The following is a 23,203-nucleotide window of genomic DNA, read 5'->3' on the forward strand; positions in this document are numbered from 1 at the left end:
CTTCTCAACCCTCGCTGCTGTTTCTGCCACAGTTCATAGGCAGCCAGGCAGGACATGCACCAAGGATGGTGATTGAATGGAGTAATATGCCACCGGTCTCTTTGAGCCACCATGTTCCTGAGTCAGCATGGCGCTGGCAAACCCTTCCTTTTCATTTGTATATAACTGGAAGCATTTGGAGTCGTCAGGAATGCCCAGGGCTTGTGCCTGGAGGAGTGTCTTCTTCACAGCCTCGTATGCCTGTTCCATTTCTAGGTTCCACTGGAACTGAGATGGTGCATCCTGTAGTGTAGCTGTCTGAAGCATAGCGTCATAGGTTCTGAATTCGGGAATCCAGTTTGGAAAGTAACTTGTCGTTCCGAGAAATGCCAGCATCTGCTTCTTATTTTGTGGTGTAGGAGATTACAGACACATGTTCAGGACCAAGTCTTCTAGTGTCTTGTTGCAGAATATAGGCCAAATCAGTAATGGTTGCTTAGACAATGAAGCTCGATGTCTATGGGTGGTTTAACAGTGTCATATTGTCTTCCAGTGTCTTGGATGCCAGCAGTAGATTGTCAGGATATAGTAAAATGACACCAGCACCCAGCAACTGCAATGACTTCAAGTCGTCTCATACAGTAGTTGCATATACCACTGGGCTCTCAGTATAGTCCTGAGGCAACCTGGCCCAGGTATATTGCTGCCCATTATACATAAAGGTGAACAGGTATTGGCCATCCTCGTGCAGAGGGACAGAGAAGAAGGCAGAGCAGAGTTCAATTACCTCTACCAGCGAGATTCAGATGTTATAGAGGGCAAAGTGACAATTGTGTCTGGTACAACCAGGGAAATTGGCAGTCCTGTCAGAATCAAGTTTATTATCACTGGCATGTGTCATGAAATTCATTAATTTAGTAGCAGCAGTACAAGAGACACACGATAATATAGAAAAAAATAATCAATTACAGTAATTATGTATTTAAAATATATGATATTAAATAGTTAAATTAAACACAGTGCAAAAACAGAAATATTTAAAAAGTGAGGTAGTGTTCATGGGTTCAATGTCCATTTTGGAATCAGATGGCAGGGGGGAAGAAGCTGTACCTGAATTGCTGAGAGTGTGCCTTCAGGCTTCTGGATCTTCCTGATGGTAACAATGAGAAGAGGGCATGCCCTGGGTGGTGGGTGTTCTTAATAATGGACACTGCCTTTCTGAAACACCGCTCCTTGAAGATGTCCTGGATACTTGGAAGCAATAAAGGCTGCCCCCGGCTGCAGTCCGTGCCCACCAATAGCATGGGTTTCATCCTTGCAATAGTTAGCCTCTGGAACTCCTGCCACTTTGCATCTGAAGCCTCTCATCCTTACAGTCTTCTCTCATCAGTTCAATGTTGCATTTCAATCCTGTTGGCATCACCCGACTGACCTGTGTCTGACTCCCATTGGAAGTATCCAAGGTCGACACAACCCCTGCCTTAAGTGACTTCTTTTGTTCTATTCGACTCGGGAACAAACCATTCTAACCAGGTCACAGAGGCACTAGGCTGAGATAATGAGATTACTTCTGTAAACCTGCCATTGTACACAATAAACAGCTTATCTGAGAATGATCTCAGGGTTTTGCAGATCAATAGCAGAAACTGTTTGTGTTTCACATTCAATTGCTCTGATTAAGCTATTCCAGAGGAAGAATCAGTTCTTTCTCGTCTCTCAGGTCCCACCATCAGCTCTTGGGTCCTTGGAGACTCCATCTTCCTCCCATCCCACCTTCTCTGAACACCCCAACCTTCCCCTCTCCTCAAACAGTACCAATTCTCTTCCCCCCTCTAATCCCAGCTCTCAGCTGTGCCAGGGCTTCACAATTCTCTCTGACCTAACCCTCCCTGAGGCAGAACGTTCTGTCCTCAGTAAAGGCCTCACCTTTGTCCGCCTGCACCTGCATCTCAGTGAGTTCTGTGCCCGCCATGACACTGAGCTCTTCTTCCGCCACCTCCGTCTACGCACCGATGTCCCTTACTTCCATTTTCATTCGTCCTCCTCTTCCTGAACACACTGCTCTGGTCTTCTGCCTGCTCTGGATTTTTTTATTGTTAATTGCTGACGAGACATCAACTGACTCGATCTTAACGCTGCTTTCTGAAATTCTAAGTTCACTCCTTCCGAAAGCGCTGCTCTCCACTCTCTCTGCACTAATCCTAACCTCATAACCAAACTCACAGATAAAGGGGGAGCTGTAGTAGCCTGGCGGACTGATGTCTACCTTGCTGAGGCCAGATGACAAATCTCAGACACCTCCTCTTACTTACCCCTCGAACAGGACCCCACTAAGGAGCACGAGACTATTTTTTCCCACGCCATCACCGACCTTATCAATTCTGCGAATCTCTCATCCGCTGCCACCAACCTCCTAGTTCCCTCACCCCATAAACCTGCCTGTCCAGGTAGACCCATTATTTCTGTTTGCTCCTGCCCCATCAAACTTGTATCTGCCTACCTCCACTCAGTTTTATCCCCCCAATTCAGTCCCTTCCTACATACATCCATGACACTTCACATGCTCTTGATCTTTCCAATGACTTCAAGTTCCCAGGCCCCCATCTTCTCACTTTCAGTGTGGATGATTAGTACCTATGCACCTCTCTCTCTTCATGTGCCTTGCATGTTACACACTTGGGCGATCATGGCTCTCCACATCGAATGATCCTTCACATTGTCAATGATATCTCGCACACTTAGATCCGTTAGTTTTTTCACAGTGTCCATATATTTTCTTCTTTGCTTTCCTCTTCCGTGTTTCCCAGGCATACCACCTTGTAATGTAAGGCATTCGATTTCTCCCTTTCTGATGACATGGCCCAGGAATTTAAGTTTCCTCTCATTTACTGTTCTATTTAAGATCTTTTTGTATGGGCACGTTGGAGTACTGTCTCATTAGTTACCCTATCTCTATATGATATTTTCAGCATTCTTCTAAGAAACCACATTTCTGTTGCTTCTAAGTTTCTTTGCAGTTCTGGTGTTATAGTCGGAAGCATACAGCAAGATTGACCAGATGTAATATTTTAGTAGCCTAAGCCTTGTTGTCATAAAAATGTGTCTGTTGGTAAAAATGGGTTTCATTTTTTGGAAGTTGGTTTTGGCAATGGCAATTCTTCTTTTCATTTCTACTTTACTTCTAGCATCTTGTGATAAAAAGCTAGCAAGGTGATTAAAGCTGGTCTTTTGTTCAATCTCTTTGTTACCGATGTACAATCGGCAGTTGGGACTATCCTGCTGTTTTGATATTACCATACATTTGGTTTTTTTTTACAGTTGATGGTGTTACATACCCCGTAACTGGGTTGCCAAACCAGCAGAAATGGACCACTTAGTTGGAGTCTGGTTTAACAGAAATTAATAAAGTTTTATTAAAGAAATAGGTAACACAGTACTCTAATCGTAAGGATATAAATGCAACAGGTTAGCAATGATAAAACACACATGTACACAGAACTAGGGTAATAGGAATCAATCAAGCTCTATCACAGTCTAGGGGTAAAATGATCAGTCTCAAGTGACACAGAGTTCAGTTCAGCTTAGTACAGCTCGCAGTAATCGCTGTTGTGCCATTAGAGAGAGAGAGAGAGAATATGCAAATCTGATTCAGCAGACTTTTGATGTTCTTTGCAGTTGGCTTTTGGGCAGACCCTTTTTATGTCTTCTGTGGTCACCGACTGTGACCCCTCCGTTCCGGATACAACCATTCTTCCGCGGTGAAGCCGGCACCTAGGCAAGGGCGGACACACACACCAGGTTCCCGCCGATCGTACCTTTTCACCCTGTGCATCTATGGTCGGTTCCCGCGACCAGACCTCCAAACTCCCACCAACTTGTGGGAGCACACCACTCTTCCAGGGTCTCGTTATCTCCTGATCTCGTGGTGTGTCGTGCCTTAGCGAACTTGTTCTTTTTATCCCCCTGCTGGGGTATCGGCTGTCCATCAAACTTCAAACAGTTCAGGTTCAAAGCAACCGGTCTGTCAATATTCTGAAATGTGTTTCTTTCTCGTTAATCTCTCTCTTCTCTCTTATTAGCATTTTGAATGTTTCTCCATTGTCTCACTTATCTCTCTCTCATTAGCATCAATCTTCTGATAACTTGGTTTTTCGTCACAATGGTTAGACCAAAATCTGCACTTGCTTGTACTACTTTGTCTCGGAGGATTTGTATGTGTTCTGCAGCACTTGCTATTAGGGTGGTATTGTCTGCATATCTTATATTGTTGATGTTAACACCTCCAATTTTTATCCCATTTAGGCCTTCTATTTCTTTGAGAATCATTTCACTATAGATATTAAATAATTCCGGTGAGGCAATGCATCCCTGACTAACTCCTCTTTGAATTTTAGTCTAACTGCTTCTATTATCATCAATTTTTATCGCCACCGTTTGATTCCAATATAAATTTTGAAGCAGTTGTTGGTCCCTTCTATCAATGTTTAGTTTAGCGAGAATTTAAAATAATTTTTCATGTTGCACTTTGTCGAATGCTTTAGTGAAATCAATAAAACATAAAAAGACATTATTTTCATATTGAATTGCCCTTTCTGAAAGCATTCGTATTATGAAAATTACGTTCCTAGTTCCTCCATCCTCAATAAACCCATATTGCAGTTTAGAAGTTTCTGGCCTTAACTTGGTTTTAATTTGACTCAGAACAATTCTCAACAAAATCTTTATTATGTGACTCATAAGACTGATTGTTCTATAATTTTCGCAGTCAATAGTTACAGGAATTTTTGGCAGAGTTATAAATACTGATTTCAAGAGATTGTCAGGTAATACACCAGACTCGTATATGCCATTAAACAGTTCGAGAAGAATATCTGTGCCCAGATCTTCTAGGACTTGCATTATTTACACTGAAATTTCATCAGGTCCAGTGGCTTTACCATGTTTCATGCTTTTCATTGCTTTAGTTATTTCTTCTTTGGTAGTAGGTGGGCCAGAATTAGGGTGTTTAATATCTGGGGGATCCCCTCTATTATCTTCAAAAAGCTGCTCTATATACTGAATCCACCTCTCACATACTTTATCTGGATCTGTTCATATGGATCCGTCTGCTGATCTTATGCATTCTGTAGAGGAGGTTTTCTTAATTCCGGTAATTTCCTTAATTTACTTGTGCATTTCTTTGCTGTTGTTAATATGGCCTTCTACTTCATTGCATTTTTGATTCAGCCATTCTTCCTTTGCAATATTGCACAATTGTCTGGTCCGTCTGTCTAGCTCTCTGTATTGCACTTCATTATTCTTCACTAACCTTCTTTGTTCCATCAAATCTAGAATTTATTTGGTTATCCATCCCTTACTGGTGTGTTGGATTTCTTGTTCTGGAATTATCTCCTCTGCTGATTATTGTATAGCATATTTAAATCTATCTCAAATAGGTGTTGTTACATTTTCATTGAGGTGTTCTTCTACAGCTGTCTTGAATTGTTGCTTAAGTATGCTATTTTTTTAAAAATACTCCCAACATATATTTCTTTCTCTTTTTTCCACGTTTCAGTTTCTTTAATTTTGTTTTGATGGTAGCTATTACTGGATGGTGATGTGAAACACAGTCTGCTCAAGGTAGGCTTTAGAATTTGTGATATTATTTCTAAAGCGTTCATTGATGGTAATAAAATCTATTTGATTCCTTGTTCTATCTCCAGGGCTAATCCAAGTACACAATCTAGGTGGATGGTTTTTATACCAAGTATTGGTGATCACTTGGTTGTTTCTGACACACCAATCAGTAAACCTTTCTCCATTTTCATTTTCCTCCCCTAATCCAAAAGGTCCTATTATGTTATCAACCCTTTCCTGTCCAACTTTGGAGTTAAAATCTCCCATGACTAGTTTTATATCCTGAGATTTAGATTGGTCATAAGCACTGTCGAGATCGTCATAAAACTTGTTGATATCCTCTTCATCCACATCATTTGTTGGCGCATAGGCTTGGATTATGCTAATGTATAAAGGGTTACCCCTTAATTTAACTAAAAGCAGCCGGTCGGATAACGCCCAAAATCCCATAAGACATTTTGATACTTGTTTGTTTAAAATAATTCCAACTCCATACATATGTTGTTGACCTCCAGAATACATTATCAGAGAACTATTCTTAGTGAATTTGCTATTGTCGGTCTGTGTTAACTAGGGGGCCGTGCACAATCCGGATTTGATGGAGACAGACGTGAGGAGCACAGAGGAACACCTGGAATAACTTCTGAAATGCCCGCTTCACTGCTGCTGCTACTGTGCGATCGAGTATCTCCGGAGACGAAGGCCCCAAATCCTCGGCTTTGCCTATGGCTTGTTGCCGGGGCCGGGGTCGAAGCGCTCGGCAGAGATGGTGCTCGGTGTCGGAGAGCTGGTCAGAGGCTCGAAGTTTTTGGACGGGCTCGGAGTTGGACTGTGGTCGGATGCTTCCGGGATGCTGCAACGGCAAGTTTGCGGCGCTGGAGGTTCACCGTCTGCGTGAGATGATGGGACTTTCGAGAGACTTTGAGACTTTTACCGTGCCATGGTCTGTTCTTATCAAATTATGGTATTGCTTTGCACTGTTGTAACTATATGTTATAATTATGTGGTTTTTGTTAGTTTTTAAGTTGGTTTCTCATGTGTTTCCGTGATATCATTCTGGAAAAACATTGTATCATTTCTTAATGCATGCATTACTAAATGACAATAAAAGAGGACTGCGTGTCCTCATAATCTAATCTAATTTCTGACAGGCCTATGATATCAACTTCCAACCTTTTCATTTCATTTAATGTGTTGTCCAACTTTCCTTTCTGGTAAAGTGTATGGATGCTCCATGTTGCTACCCTTAGCCTTTCCCTATTGTTACAGTCTCTGGATGACGGTCTGGTGTCACCTGCAGCACATGACTACCCTTACCGAGCGAGGTGTTGTTCTGTTGATTAGAATCAACCCCATTCACGCTGTTCCTTATTTTGTTTCTTTCCACGATTCATTAGGCAGAAATTTCAGCAGTGGTTTGTCATTGCCTTCTGTTGCTGCAGTGCTCATCTAACTACAGCATTTGACCTCTGCTGGTGTTCCCAACTAGGAATCATAGACTAGATGTTGCCCAACCTTTGCTGTTGTTGTATAAGGACAATCCTCCACTAAAGCTTGGAATTGATCTCCCTGCTGCCGGAGACTTCAGTGATTTTAGGTGACACCACCACCATTGGTCTGGTTATTTTTCTGGTGCACTCTATGCACCTCTATGGGGCCTTAAAGTTCTCCACTCCTTTCTGGACAACAGACCCAACCATTTCCCCTCTACAACCACTTTCCTCTGCCTGGTGGAACTGGTCGTCACTCTCAATATTTCTGCTTCAGCTCCTCCCATTTCCTCCAAACCAAAGGTGTAGCCATGGGCACTTGCATGGTCCCAGCTATGCCCACCTTTTTGTTGGCTACGTCGAACAGAAACAGAATCAGGTTTGTTATAAATGGCATATGTCATGAAATTTGTTAACTTAGCAGCAACAGTATAATGCAATGCATGATAATAGAGAAAAATAAATAATTTATATATACATATATAATAGTTAGATTAAAAATAATGCAAAACATAATATACTGGTATATAAAAATAAGTGAGATAGTGTTCATGGGTTCAATCTCCATTTAGGAATCGGATGGCAGAGGGGAAGAAGCTGTTCCTGAATCGCTGAGTGTGTGTCTTCAGGCTTCTGTACCTCCTACCTGTTGAGAAAAGGGCACATCCTAGGTGATGGGAGTTCATAATAATGGATGCCACCTTTCCAGGCACTATTCTTTGAAGATGTCTTGGATGCTACGGAGCTGACTAATTTTACAACTTTCTGTAGCATCTTTCAGTTGTGAAGTAGACTCCGCCCCTCTCATTTGGTCCATTTCTGACACCACCCTCCCCTCTATCAATCTGTCTCCATCTGTGGAGACAGTCTATCTACTGGCGTCTCTTATAAAGCCACTGATTCTCACAGGTACCTGGACTATATTTCTTCCCACCCTGTTACTTATAAAATGCCAATCCCCTTCTTTCAGTTCCTCCATCTTCACTGCCTCTGCCATCAGGATAAGGCTTTTCATTCCAGAACTAATGAGATGTTCTCCTTCTTCAAAGAAGGGGGCTTTCTTTCCTCCACAATCAACGCTGCCCTCACCTGCATCTCTTCCATTTCACATGTCTTCCCTCACCACATCCTCCCGCCACCCCACCAGGGATAGAGTTCCTCTTGTCCTTACCTACAACCCCACTAGCCTTCGCATCCAGCAAATAATTCTCTGTCACTTCCACCATCTCCAACAGGATCCGATCACCAAGCACATCTTTCCCTCCCCACCCCCCACCAACACTTTCTGCTTTCCACAGGGATTGCTCCCTACACGACTCCCTTGTCTATTCATCTCTCCCCACTTACCTCCCTCCTGATAGTTATCCTTAAAAGCATAACAAATGCCATCACTGCCCTTACACCTCCTCCCTCACCACCATTCAGGGTCCCAAACATTCCTTCCAGGTGAGGCGACACTTCACCTGTGAGTCTGTTCAGGACATCTACTGTATCTAGTGCTCCCTGTGTGGCCTCCTGTAAATCAGTGAGATCCGACATAGATTGAGATCGCTTCACCGAGCACACATGCGCTGCCCAGCATAAAAAGTGGGATCTCCCTGCAGCCACTCACTTCAATTCCACTCCCCATTCCCACTCCGACATGTCAGTCCATGGCCTCCTCTACTGCCATGATGAGGCCACACTCAGGTTGGAGGAGAAACATCTTGTATTCCACCTGGGTTGCCTCAAACCTGATGGTATGAACATTGAACTTCTGCCAAATACACACCCCTCATCATTCCTGTTGTCCTCTCTCACCTTATCTCCTTACCTGCCCATCACCTCCCTCTGGTGCTGCTCCCCTTCCCTTTCTTCCATGGTCTTCCATCCTCTGTTATCAGATTCCCCCTCTTCCAGCCCTTTATCTCTTTTACTAATCAACTTCCCAGCTCTTTACTGTAATATTTCAAGTGTGAATGGCTTGATGAAAAGTGTGGCCACACTGTGAGGTCATTTGGGGGAGACAGAGGCGTTTTTAGGAGACTGTGCTTTTAAGAGGTTGTATCAACGTGTTTGTGTGTGTCAGGAACCCCCACCCAGCAGTTCTTTTTCTCTCTTCCTTGGTCCTTTGAAAAATATGTGAAAGCTTTTCATGTTTATTTTAAATTTTGTAGTTACTTCCACTTTTTTTGGGTTTGTGTTGTTTGGTTTATGGAATTGATATTAGAGAAACAGATTTCATACTGGCCAGTTGTAATCTAGGTGGAAATTTGTGCATCTGTATTCTGGACATGAGATGCCCATATTTCTGAGGGAAATGGGTATTTGCAGGAAATTGCTTTTTAGTAGATAATTAAATTGGGAATTTGAAATTAACAAGTTTGGAAAGATTTGAATATTTCTGAGAGCAGTTCTAAAAGTTGCTTTACTAATAAGACTGCTTTCTTTTATAGAACATAAAAGAGTCTGTCCAAGACAATATGACATTTTGATTTTGAGTTTGGAAAATTGTTTTGATGCAATCAGTGTTTTGTCATGTAAATTGCAAATGGAAGAAGGTAAAGAGGTTTCCCAGGGAACTCTACTTTAATACAGTTACGTGGATGACCTCCCATTGACCTTCCCAAGCAGGGGAACCTATGAGCAGGACTCCCTTTACCTTTTGCATAAACTAGCTAAGGAAGGTCATAATCATAACATATCACAGCAGAAACTAGAGTTTCTACAACCAATAGTTATTTATCTGAGACAATACCCCATTGCAGGATGGAAGGTCATTGGTTAAGACTTGGATTAAAGAAATAGTTAAAGTCATGCCACCAATGATTCAGACAGAAATGAAGCATTTCCTGGGAATGACTGGGTATGGTAGACAGTGGATTTTAGATTATGCCATTATTGTTAGGCACCTCCAGAAAATATATTTTCCCAGTCAACCTGATCCGTTATGCCCGCCGAGGCAGCACTTGGAAGTATAAATGAAGCAATTATATCCTCCCCAGATTTGGGCCTCCCAGGAGTTTCGGCGTTTTGTCCAGATCTTTTTGACTCGGATTCAGAGGGAAAGACAAAGACTGTCTGTTTACTTCAGTGCTCAGGCCCAAGAGAGGTGGAAGCCTCTTGCCTTGCTGTTCAGCACATGCAGTCTCAGATTCAATCATCCTACTCATGTCCACATCACACATTCAGTGTAAACATTCACATACCGAACAAATGGATGAGGACAATAAATCAGCAGATTATACTGCAAAAGAGACAGGAATTAGGCAAATGTTGTGCCAGAAACAAGCAGCCCATTCAGCTGGTCCTGATGACACTCCCACTGCAGAGGACATACAAGCATACCAGCCGACCGGAAGGGTAAAGTGGGAAACACTGACTTGCAGGCAGCATGATGGTATGTGGCTTCACCCTTAAAGATTCACTGTGGCCCCAGGTAAATTGGAACTGTGGAATGCCTGACCTGTTCACAAGTTCACACATGCGGGCAAGAGGGGGAGAGTTAATTAAACAAACCAAATTTACCCATTTCACTGGTAACGTAAATAAAGTACGCAAAGCCTTGTGGGTGAATCAACTTTCAGTCAGAGGGCCAAGTGGAAGGGACAAACAAAACGACTTAAACATAAACTTAGCAAAATTTGTGAGGAAACTGAAAGCAGGTGCTGCCTTTGGTTCTAATGAATATACAAGCCACTGCTAATAGAACCATTGGTTTGTCTCCACATCAATTCATAATGGAACAGCCCTTGTGCTTGGCATTGGATGCACCACTGGGAGTTAAGCAGATCAATGTACATAACCTGGACATGAGTAGTCTGAACTATTGTTTTGCCTGAAAAAAAAAGCATTACCAGTTATCGTCAACTATTTGCAAAGACTAAACGCTGTGTCATCGAGCTCAGAGATGCAGACATTTTAAAAAATTGTTTAGAACCTCGATTTGAAGGACCAGTTCAGGTATTGCTGGTTCTAATACAGTCATCAAGGTAAGAGAACAGATTCACACTTCTCACTGTAAGAAGGTGTCTAATGGTGTGAAAAAAATGTCAAACCACTGAGATTCTGTGTGACAGTGGTTGGGTTAGTCTTTCTCTTTTCTCTGACAGATGCAGTTGCTACAAACACTTTCTTACAAATGTGCAAACAGGACCAATGTCCTTAGCTGCTGGGTTTGTATGGATATCGAGTCTCATGTGGAAATGGGAGTGCCCTTTTATGCAACAGAGATGAACTGCTACTTTAAATAGTCCAAGCCCTCTGCCCTGGATACGTTAGAACAATGATGCTGGGACTCAGAGACATAAACCCCTTCTTCCCCTTAGCAGTACAGCCAGGATGTCACTGGGGACAGATGGGGATATAAATTTGGAAACAAGTGTTTTAGAGGTTGGTATATACCTCTGTAATACAACACTAACTCCAGAGTAAAAGGACTTAGTGTTGTCCTTGGGGAAGGTAACTTGCCTATGGAATCAGTAAATCAGACAGGAACTGAATAGCAATGGAAAAGTTAGCAAATGAAATTGCATATGTTCCCAATCAATCCCAACAGGCAATATCTAAACTGTTGGCAAAATTGGTGGCAGTCTGCACACTAGCATTGCAAAAATTAAAACACAAGGAAATCTACAGATGCTGGAAATTCAAGTAACACACATCAAAGTTGCTTTGGTGAATGCAGCAGGTCAGGCAACATCTCTAGGAAGAGGTACAGTCGACGTTTCGGGCCAAGATCCTTCGTCTAGTCCTGGTGAACGGCCTCTCCCCAGTGTGAATTCGTTGGTGCCTCAGAAGGTCAGACGACTGTGTGAATCCCCTCCCACACTCAGAGCAGATGAATGGCCATTCCTTGGTGAGAATTCGCTCGTGGGTACACAGATGGTATGAACGAGTGAATCGCTTGCCACACTGACTGCATATGAATGGCCGCTCTCCAGTGTGAACTCGGTGCGTCAGAAGGTCAGATGACCGAGTGAAACTCTTTCCACACTCGGAACAGGAGAAAGGCTTCTCTCCAGTGTGAGTACTTTGGTGTTTCCGAAGCTCGGATGACTGAGTGAATCCCCTCCTACACTTAGAGCAGATGAATGGACGCTCCCCAGTATGAATTAATTCGTGTGACTGCAGGTGGGATGATTGAGTGAACCCCTTGCCACACTGACCGCATATGAATGGCCACTCTCCGGTGTGAGTTCGTTGGTGTGTCAGGAGGTCAGACGACCGACAGAATCCCTCTCCACACTCGAAACAGAGGAAGGGCTTCTCTCCGGTGTGAATTCGTTGCTGCATTAGAAGGTCAGACGAACGAGCGAATCCCTTCCCACACTCAGAGCAGATGAATGGCTTCTCCCTGGTATGGACCAGCTGGTGTCTCTGGAGTCTGGAGGAATTCTTGAAATCCTTTCCGCAGTGACAGCAGGTGAACGACCTCTCACCGGTGGGACTTTGCTGGTGGTTCATCAGATTGCCAAGTGACTTAAAGTCTTTCCAGCAAAAGATTCTGCCAGGAGGTTGAATGACTGTTTGAATGTCCTTCCACAGTGAGAGCTGGTGGGAGTTTACTGGTGTTTCACCAAGTGGGATGAAAGAGTGAATCCTTTTCTGCATGCAAAGCAGGTTAATGGTCTCTCCCCAGGACAAATTTGCCAGTGTCTCATCACATTGGATGACCGAGTGAGTCCCTTCACTCTCTCGAAGCAGGGTGACAATGTTTCCCCGGGGCCTCAGTGATCAGTCAGTAAAAAGATGATCGAATTAATTACCTTACTCAAATGGAAACAGGTAGAAAGAAGATTTGAATATTCTCAGGATAATGGATCAAATTTATCTCAGTCAAAAGAAGGAATGTTTCACTGGTGCAGAAACAAGGATGTGGTGAACACGTTCCCAGTCACAGATCAGGTGAGCTCATCTCCCCCAGTGTGTCACACACGGTCTCTCGTTGCAGTGGGTGTTCCTTTTCCAATCTGCACTGGAGTGATCACTGCCCGCTCCTTCACAGACTGGAAGAAGTTACACGGCTTCTCTGCAAATTGGTTCATGATCTCACACAAGTGGTTTCTCCCCTCCCCGCTGTAGACAGTGTCTCACTACCCAGCTGTGTCACGGTCGGTGCCCTGCAACAGCCCTCACTGCCTGGGGTCTGAAGTGAAACAAACCAGCATCTCTCCTTCCACGTTCACAGGCCGATGACATTCAGGTGCTGGGGAGCTGAGTGGGGTGTCGACCTGATGTGATATTCCATCTGAGATACCCAGTTGCAATTCCTCCACCTTTATGTCCTGTAAAAAGTTACAACAATCTTCAATAAGTACAGGGTAGTGACTCAGAATAGATCACTTTAATCTCCTGGGTCTCTCTAACACTGACTGTAACAGTTAAGAGAAGTTTAGATAGGTACATGGGTAAGAGGGAAAGGTAGATCTACTAATAGATGGGTCTGGGCAGAAAACCTAGCTGGATGGACTAGATGGGCTGAAGGGCCTGTTGCTGTATTGTAGTGCTCTATGATTATCCGGCCTCTGGGTCATGATCAGGGGCTTGTGTCCAGTTCCAGAGACTTGAGCACAAGACTAAGCAGAGAGTTCAATTAGTTCACACTCAGATCACAGATCACTGCATAAAGATTAGAAATCCCTGACAGAAACTTTTGAGATTCTCTGCCTGAGATCACAATGGAGGTAGAGCCAATGAACATACTCACAGGTGATATTAAAGCACCTTTGGGCCATATGGGAGCCGAGGAAGTGGACTTCTGCATTGCGAAGTCCAACATGAAAAACCAGCCTGATGATTAACAAGAGATCTGCTAATGGCGGGGACACTAAACAGGAAAGCAAGGACATGGTGGGAAGCGGCTCCACTTCATTAGGAGATTGAGGTGATTTGGTATGTCAGAGACTCCACCGAATTTCTGCAGATGTACCCTGGACAGCACTCCAGCTGGCTGCATCACTGTCTGGCACTGTCTGGTGGAGGGGCCATTGCACAGGATGGGGGAAAGCTGCAGAGGGTTATAAACTCAGCCAGCCCCATCAAGGAGCCATCCATCATCAGGGATTCCATCACCCAAAACATGACCTTCTCACATTGCACTGTCAAGGAAGCACAGGAGACTGAAGACACAGAGAGACAGAGACACACACACACACACACGGAGACTGAAGACACAGAGACACACACACACACACAAAATGTTTTAGCAACAGCTTCTTCTCCTCTGCCATCAGGTTAATGAGTGGACAATGAACCCATGAACACTATCTCACTATTTTCACCCTCATTTTGCACTCTTTATTTAACTTTATAAAATACCTTTTTAATTGTAATTTGTAGTTTATTTTATGCATTACACAGTACACCTGCCACAAAAACAACAAGTTTCTTCACACACGTCAGTGGCGATAAACCTGATTCTGAAATCTTTACAAATCATTACTGGGCCTCAGCTGGTCCATCAGGAAGGACATCGAGGGATCCGTGAGATTGTAATACAACTGTAATGTCACGGGGATCATGATTATCTGGAGTGACTGGAGTAGTCAGTGAGATTCTCCATCGAGCAGGGACTGAATAGAGATGTTCAAATCGATGGGCTGGTTTTAGACGAGATTGGGAGAACAATGTAAGGGGCAGTGTGAGATTCATCACTTTACCTCTAATCTCTTCCTTCGATGCATCTTCCCTGCACTGACTCCATTTATTTTGGTTCCTCCAACACAGAGTGCAGAACAGTACAGCAGATGAAGAGCCCTTTATAATACCATCCTTTTGCACAGGATCCACCTGTCCCCATTCCCTGCCTTTTACATATCTCTCTAAACGTTCCAGTTGCATCTGCTTCCCATCACTGCCCTTGGCAGGCCATTCCAGGTACCTTAACATCTATTGAGCTCTCTCTTAAATGTACTCACGTACTCAACCTCAAGGGCTGTCTGGGGTCGACTCTTACCGCAGGCTGGGATGGAGATCACACTCACATGCAATATTCCAGAAACCATCTCCCCAGGGCCTAGATACACTGAGTGGTTACATTAATAAGTACACCTGCTCATTAATGCAGACATCTAATCAGCCAATGATGTAATAGCACCTCAATGCATAAAAGCATGCAGACATGGTCAAGAGGTTCATTTTTTTTCAGACCAAACATCAGAATGTTTAAAAAATGTGATCTAAGTGACTGTGACTGTGGGATGTTTGTTGGTGCCAGATGGAGCAGTTTGAGTATCGCAGAGACTGTGTTCTCCTGGGATTTTCATGCACCCCAGTCTCTAGCGTTTGCAGAGAGTGGGGCAAAAATTTTAAAAAATATATCCAGTGAGCGGCAGCTGTGGGGATGAAAAAGCTTTGTTAATGAGCAACATCAAAGGAGAATGGCTAGACTGGCTCAAGCTGACAGCAAGGCAGTAGTAACTCAAGTAACCACATGTTACTACAGTGGTGTGCAGAGGAGTACAAACATACACTCAGTGGCTACTTCATGAGATACAGGAGCTACCTAATAAAATGGCCACTGAGTGTAACTGCAGCATTATATATTTAAATTATTTTGTCATCTTAATTACACATTCACTTTCAGTGACTTATGTATAAAATCTCAGGTCTCTCTGAGCAGCCTCACTTCTGAATCCGTGGCCATTTAAAAAGTAATCCACTACCCTCCTTATTTCACTGAACTGGACGGCCGGCTGGTGGCGCAATGAGATCTGCACCAGACTCCAGAGCGAAGGTTCCCGAGTTCAAATCCAGGTCGGGCCACCCCCGAGCACGCTTTCCATCCGTGCTGGGTTGAGGGTCGAGCTAGCCACTCCGCCTCATTAAAAAAAAACACAAGGGTCGAGTCAGGAACGTTCATAAAGTGACCCAATTAATCCTGACACCACGCGCCAGACAAGAATGGCTGACTGTCTGGTGCGACACGCTTAAAAAAAATTTTAAAAAGCTGAACTGGATGAGCTCATTTCGAGCCAGAGTCATAGACTTTGCCATGTGATATTTAATTTGCCCACTAGAGAAAGCATCTCTGGTGAAATGAAGGAGGAGAAGATGGCGACGCGACGGCAGCCCACGCGGCCTCTCCGCTGGTGATGTCTGTAATCGTCAAGTAGGGGACTGTGCACAATTCTGATTTGATGGAGACGGACGTGAGACTACGGAGGAACATCTGGAAAACTTCTGAAATGCCCGCTTCACTGCCGCTGCTACCGTGTGGTAACCGGAATCTCCGGAGCAGAAGGTCCCGAAATCCTCGGCTTTGCGTGTTTCAGCGGCCGGGGCTAGGTCGAAGGCGCTCGGCAGGGGATGGCACTTGGGAGGCTGGTTGGAAGCTCGAAGTTTTCAGACGGATGGACTCAGTGTCGGCTGTGGTCGGCTGCTTCCAAGGCATCGGCAAGTTGACAGTGCCTGGAGGTTTATGGCAGGGAGTTTCTCCCTTTTGCCACCTGCTTTCTGGGACTCGGGAGTCGATCGACTCGGGGACTTTTGAGACTTTATTTACCGTGCCCATGGTTTGTTCTTCATCAAATTATGGTATTGCTTTGCACTGCTGTAACTATATGTTATAATTATGTGGTTCTGTCAGTGTTGGTCTTTGGTTTGTCCTGTTTTCTGTGATATCACTCCAGAGAAACATTGTATCATTTCTTAATGCATGTATGCATTTCTAAATGACAATAAAATGCCGTCCATTCCATTTTCCTGTGCAGTTCTTATCCATGATCCTGTACATACCACCAGCGGCTGACTAAAATCAGCACTTGCAATACTGTATGATGATGTCTACAAACAAGAAATAGTCAATCCCGATGAATTTCAAATTACAGTAGGAGACTTCAGCCAGGCTGTTTGAAGAAATCCCTGCCCAATTGCCATCAGCATATAACTTGTAGCACCAGAGGCCCCAATATAGTAGACCACTGTTATTCTAGGATCAGAATGCCTACCATTCCTTGCCCAGACCACAATTCAGTAAAACAGATCACTTGCCTGTCCTTCTCCTACCTGCACACAGGCAAAGGCCAAATGGCAAAGCTCCAGAGATTGGGACAACAAAGAGGTGACTGCAGGAGGCAGAGAGGCGGCTGCTGAATTGCTTTGAGTCTGTAGACTGAGCCGTGTTCAGGGACTCATCCGGGGATCTGAATGAATCACCATGTTTGTAATGCACTTTGTTAAAACAGTTGCAGACCAGTATGTCCCTTCAAAATCATTCAGCGTACAGCCTGGTCAGAAGCCCTGGATGAACCATGAGATGCAAATATGCTGCCAGCCACATCAAAGGCTGGTGACCAAGGACGTTACAAAAGGTCCTGGTACAATTTCCTGAAAGTCATCTCATGGGCAAAGTGGCAATTCCAGATCAAACTTGTATCAACAGTTATGGCAGGGCTTGAATACTGTCATCTCCTCTAAAGTCAAATCAAGCGGCATAGATTTGTAGAGGAAAAGGGCTAATAAACTACGTGACTAGGGTCAAGAAGACCGCGAAGCAAAGACTCTTGTGTCCAAATAGCGAACAGTACGTGCTAACTCTTGCGAGATAAGGCGTGAGTCTAATCTGCTGTGACCACAGAGACGGAAACTAATGTACTGAGCTCTGCAAGATAGTTTTTTTAGTGAACGGTAGTATATTGTTAGAGTCTGGTAATATTTCTGTACAATGATCGGATACAATAAGTCTGTTGTTACTGTGCTGAACTGTATAAAACTGTATAAAATGACGCAATTTTAACCGGAGAGTACGGTCGGCTGCTAGTGGAGACCATCTCTCTCTCTCTCTCTCCTTGGTACCAAGTAAAGTAAAGGTCCCAAAACGAGACTCAGGAGTCGAGCATTTTTTTCCCAAAGGTCAAATTTCCACGACAATCTGGCGTAAGTCGGCAGGATCCGGGATATGAACGGGGGGAGAACTGCTGAGGAAAATAAACTCCAGCAGAAAAGGAACGTGATCGGGGTAGCTATCCTAACGTGCACGAGAAAGCTGCGACTCTTGTGCCTGGGGGATAGTCCTGGCTGCTCCAACGGTAACAGGGAGAGCCGGGACCATACATTCAAAATCTGACAATTGAGTAAATTTTTAATACATTGGCAGGAGCGATTACAGGGACCTAACTCTGGGAGTAAGGCGACCCGAGGCCGCCCAGCGTAGAGACAACTCTGGGAGTTCTTACCTCCGGCCAGAGGCAGTTCCTATGTTATAATTATGTGTTTTTTGTTAGTTTTAGTCTTGGTCTGTCCAGTGTTTCTGTGATATTATACTGGAAGAACATTGAATCATTTCTTAATGTATGCATTTCTAAATGACAATAAACGTGGACTGAGTGTCCTCATAATCTAATCTCTTAATGTAATCCCGGAGGGGCTGAGAAAAGAAGGGCCGAAATTGGAAGAAAACATAAAGAACGCAGCGACTCGACCCTCACCTCTCGGGAAGGGATTACATGAACCAGTGAGCACTCAAAGGGAAACTGGGGTTTGGGGGAAGTGTGAATTAATCTGCTCTGTTCACAGGAAGAAGAGAAAAAGGCAAGAAGGATGGGAACGGCAGCGGTCGGGCAGGTAATGCTGGTCCTGCTAATAAAGGAACCTTGAAAGTAAGTAAAAAGACGGAGAAGAACATCAAGCTTGTAAGAGAGCAACGAAAATTAATTGGGGACCCCCTGCTACCGCCCGGATCGCTGACTGATACAGTAACACGTGAAACAGGGGATGATCGATACGCGGGAACGTTTGGTGGTGACCTGTACCAGCGGTCGCAAGGAGGATGGGCCTATGGCGGAACGTTTAACTTGCGTAAAACAAGGGATTGGAAAGAGACTGTGGAAATGGGAGATGGGGATCTGAAGTGGGATACGGATTAAATGATCCACTGTTTTAATAAATTGAAAAAGAGGTAGCCAAGAGACACCAGCCCCTAAACCCGCTGGGAAAGGTAAAGGACCGCATAAGAATAATCTCCCGGCCTCCCAACCGCCCCTGGGACGGTATCCCAGGCTGGCCCCGAGCACCGCGAGTGCTTCCTTGGAGGGGGACACAGGCGAGTTGTAACAGATGGCCACCGCCTATGGGCAAGGCCGGGGGCAGAGACAGCCACAGCAATCAGCCCCCTCCCTATGAGGACGCGGCCACGGCGGCTCCTGGAGATGCCGGAGATGAGATCGAAGTGAGCAACGCCACAGGTGCTGCGGGAGGCCGCGTAACTTGATAGCAAACACGGGGACGAAGAGAGAAAGCAGAAAAGGACAGGCCCCAAAAATCATGATAGGTGACGTACCTGTTTTAAAACCCTGGACCCCAAACGAAGTACACGCCACGGTCACGGAAGCGCCTGACCCCTTAAAAAAACCAAACGCCTTCCACAATTGGTTGGTCCAGATGTGTACTATATACTCGCCCCTCCCCGGGGGATGTGCAGATGCTATTAAAATGTGCCTGTGGGTCCACCTGGCCTTCGCTAAAGGGCACCTTTCTGATAGGCCCGGGGGAAGGGGGAGACTGGAGACAGGATGACACGGTGCCCGGTGATGAGACAACGACACACTGGTTGGAGAATGGAGGGGAAAATGCTATAATGGGGGCAGCACGGAAACATAGCGATATAGGGGAGGTGACACGGTGCTTGCAGAAGAAGTGCGAACCGATTCCAAATTTCATCGCAAGGTTTAGGCAGAAGTGGGAAGAGAGTGGAGGGATCCCCTTAGAGGGGAATGGCCCCTTAGCCATTCAGACTTTGTTGAACTGCATGTGGCCGCTGCAAGCCCAAGTATATAAATTACGGAATCTGAACTGGCAAACTCAAACGTGGGTGCAGACAATGACGCCCTTGTACAATATGGATCGGGAAGGACTCTTTCCTCAGAAAACAGACGAGAGAAGGAAAATGCCAGTAGGCCAGTACTTCCAAGGGGAAGGGCGCCCACCTCAGGGACGAGGGGAAAGAGAGGGAATTTGGGTTTCTGAAGAATTCTCCCTGATCCCCCAAGCGACCCATAGTGTAGTGGTGGTGAGAAGGGCCACTAGGCCGGGGATAGCCCAACTACATGCCGAAATTGAGGGAAAAGGGCCACTGGGCCCGGAACTGTCGCATCCCCCTTTGCCGTCCCCCTCCCCGGGCTTCAGAGGATCAACAGTCGCCCACGTTCTCTTTTATTCAACCCTCGCCTCAGCAATAGGGTTGCCGCGGAGAACCAGTGGTGCAGGCAGCAGCGATCAGACTAGCCAGCAGTATGAGAGAAGAGTCCATGATAGTTGTGAAAATAGGGGATAGTGAAGTGACTTGTCTGATCTATACCGGCGCTACCCTGTCTGCGGACCCTCCGCGGACGCGCAAGCTAACGGACGGTTGATTAGCACTATCGGGATAGCCGCTGTCCCGTTAACGGAATCCCTTTCGGCGCCTACCTTGCTAACAATAGATAACGTGGATGTTACTGACACCCTTATAATTTCTAAAGACAAGCCCCCTCCGCTTGTTCGGCAGACAGGCTCTCTGTAAGCTAGGTTCTTGTACTGTCGACCTGATGGCATTTACATGGATCTCCCGCAAATTCGGGTCCCGCAGACTTTAAAACTCACTAGAGGAGTGGATAATTGTCCTGATATTCCGGTATCGTACTGCTGGGAACTGGATTGCAACCCTTATTCCCCGCTCATACAGCTATGCACAGCCCTGAGGGATTCAACTGACTTGCAAGGACAGTATTTGCAATAACCATATAACAATTACAGCACGGAAACAGGCCATCTCGACCCTTCTAGTCCGTGCCGAACTCTTACTCTCACCGAGTCCCACCGACCTGCACTCAGCCCATAACCATCCATTCCTTTCCTGTCCATATATCTACCCAATTTAACTTTAAATGACAACATCGAACCTGCCTCAACCACTTCTGCTGGAAGCTCGTTCCACACAGCTACCACTCTCTGAGTAAAGAAGTTCCCCCTCATGTTACCCCTAAACTTTTGCCCTTTAACTCTCAACTCGTGTCCTCTTGTTTGAATCTCCCCCTCCTCAGCCCCTTCCTTTTTCCCTTTCCCATTGTGACTGCAGATATGCCAACAGATCCGAATCCGCTGTACAAACCCGTGTCCTTCTTTGACGCAGAAGTCACAGACACCCCCAATTCGCCACCCGCTTCCTAATCTGCACTCGCAGCCCATGACGGTGACAACTGTTTCCAACTCTGGGGCTTATACCTCCTCGAAACCAGCCGGGAAAGCAAGGTGCTTCGCCACACCGCTTTCTACGGGCAGGGCGCAGGTCCCACCTATAATCAGCAGGAAACCTCTTATGTCGGAGGCACGGAGACCTTGAGATCCGAACCCCGTCTGTTCTTCGACCGTGATGGGCTGGGAGTAGCAGTAAAACTAAACCACCAACAACGAAACCGATGGAAAGCAGAGGGGCTCTCTTACAGAGGACCTGCGGACCCCCACCTCACAGTGGCCGTAAGGCCCCCCCCCAAACCAAAGGACCTATGGTGCACCGTCTGCTGCAAATTTCGCGCCCAACCCATACAATCTCTATTCTAATCCCGGGCGCGGCTATGCTCGCCGTCGAATTCTTGATAGACAGGAAGAATTACCGTAAAACCTATCATGTTAAAGGCATTATTCCAGCGGCAGTGCCCTCCCCAGCCAGGGCCCCTGCTTTACCCGAAAGCGCTCCCCGGCGTTAACACGGGACTGCGGGCCCAACACAAGAACCATGTCGGCATGGTGCGCACGGCACTAGAACAGCGGGTGAACCTCAAGAAGGGATCCCTCTTGCCCTGCGTGAAAGGCGCAGAGCCTGTAATACAGTCTCTCCTGCAACACAAAGGTTAAAATACAAAGTCCCTGCAAAACCCCCAATCTTCCGATTCCAAAACCTGGAAGGAAGAACGAATGGCGATTCGTGCAGGACCTAAGAGCAATAAATAAGATTGTTCTCCCCATTGCCCCACTGGTCCCCGATACCAACATCATCCTCACTTCTATACCCGCCTCCGCCGGTACCTTCACCGTCAGAGACTTGTGTTCAGCGTTTTTCTCTGTACCTCTACATGCTGACAGCCAGTATCTATTCGCTTTCACCTGTAAGAACCAGCAGTATACTTGGTCCCGATTGCCACGAGGGTACACGGAGAGCCCAGCAGTGTATGCGGCGGCGTGAAGCGTGACCTGGATGAATGCCCCTTGTCCGATCATTCCACCCTTATCCAACATACGGACGATATCCGGATAGCTTCGGACACGGGCCCTCGCTGCCCAGCTGATACAATTAAGGTGTTCCAGCAGCCGGCTGACAGGGGACACCGGGTTTCCCCGGAAAAGCTGCAGTGTTGCCAGGACACCGTGCAGAATCTGGGGTTCGGGCTGACGGAGGGAACGACAGGACTGCGAAAAGGCCATATATTGGCTGTCCTGCACATCCCGATACCAAAGACAAAGAAGGAGATTCTTTCCTTCCTGGGAATGGTTGGGTTCTGTCGGCAGTGGATACCGGAGTATAGGGAATTGGGTGCTGTACTCCGGACGGCCACCCTGCAGGATCAGCCAGCAACTGTGCGATGGACTGACGAAAGGGATCGAGCATTTACAGCCCTGAAAGATGCCCCTCGTGAAGCGCCAGCCCTGGGCCTACCTGACTATGAAAGGCTTTTGCTGCTGTGCATTAACGAGAAGCAAGGATTCGCTACCGGAGAGCTTTGCCAAGAATACGGGAGCGGCAAGCGGCCTCCTTACCTGCTGTAGTAGAGGGAATCGAATGCCCTCCTGCCGGCGAGCGGTGGCAGCCACAGCGGCGATCGTCGAAAAATCCATCCCCATAGTGCTTGATCACCCCTGCACTGTGTTGGTACCCCGTGCCGTGACCGTGCTCCGCGATTCCGCCGCCACCCGGGATTTTCCCCCGTGAGGTTGTAGATGCTTGGGCCCTGCCAAACGCAACGTCCACACTGGCAGCACAACTTTCCGGCCTCACTCGGGCAAGACTGCGAACATTTACACTGACTCCCCTACAGTTGGAAACGGGGGAGGGAGAGCTCCTCCCCTCCATCAGTATGGACAGATTGCGGCAAGCCCGAGATCTTGCCACACAGCAGGAAAAGCACGCGCGGACAAAAGCCGCTTGCAGCCGACCAGCGGGCATG

At 46.0% G+C, this 23,203-nt stretch overlaps 1 protein-coding gene across 1 annotated transcript; it reads right to left on the reverse strand.

Moving 5' to 3' along the window:
* Positions 1-10,890: 10,890 nt before the first annotated feature.
* Positions 10,891-12,530, reverse strand: LOC134352470 (zinc finger protein 239-like). Its single transcript, XM_063059748.1, has 2 exons — positions 11,799-12,530; positions 10,891-10,902 (listed from the first exon to the last, which is right to left on the reverse strand). The coding sequence occupies exons 1-2, from the start codon at positions 12,528-12,530 to the stop codon at positions 10,891-10,893; spliced, it is 744 nt and encodes a 247-aa protein (XP_062915818.1).
* Positions 12,531-23,203: the final 10,673 nt, after the last annotated feature.

The sequence above is a fragment of the Mobula hypostoma genome, chromosome 10 (genome assembly GCF_963921235.1).
Source record: "Mobula hypostoma chromosome 10, sMobHyp1.1, whole genome shotgun sequence".
Classification (NCBI taxonomy): domain Eukaryota; kingdom Metazoa; phylum Chordata; class Chondrichthyes; order Myliobatiformes; family Myliobatidae; genus Mobula; species Mobula hypostoma.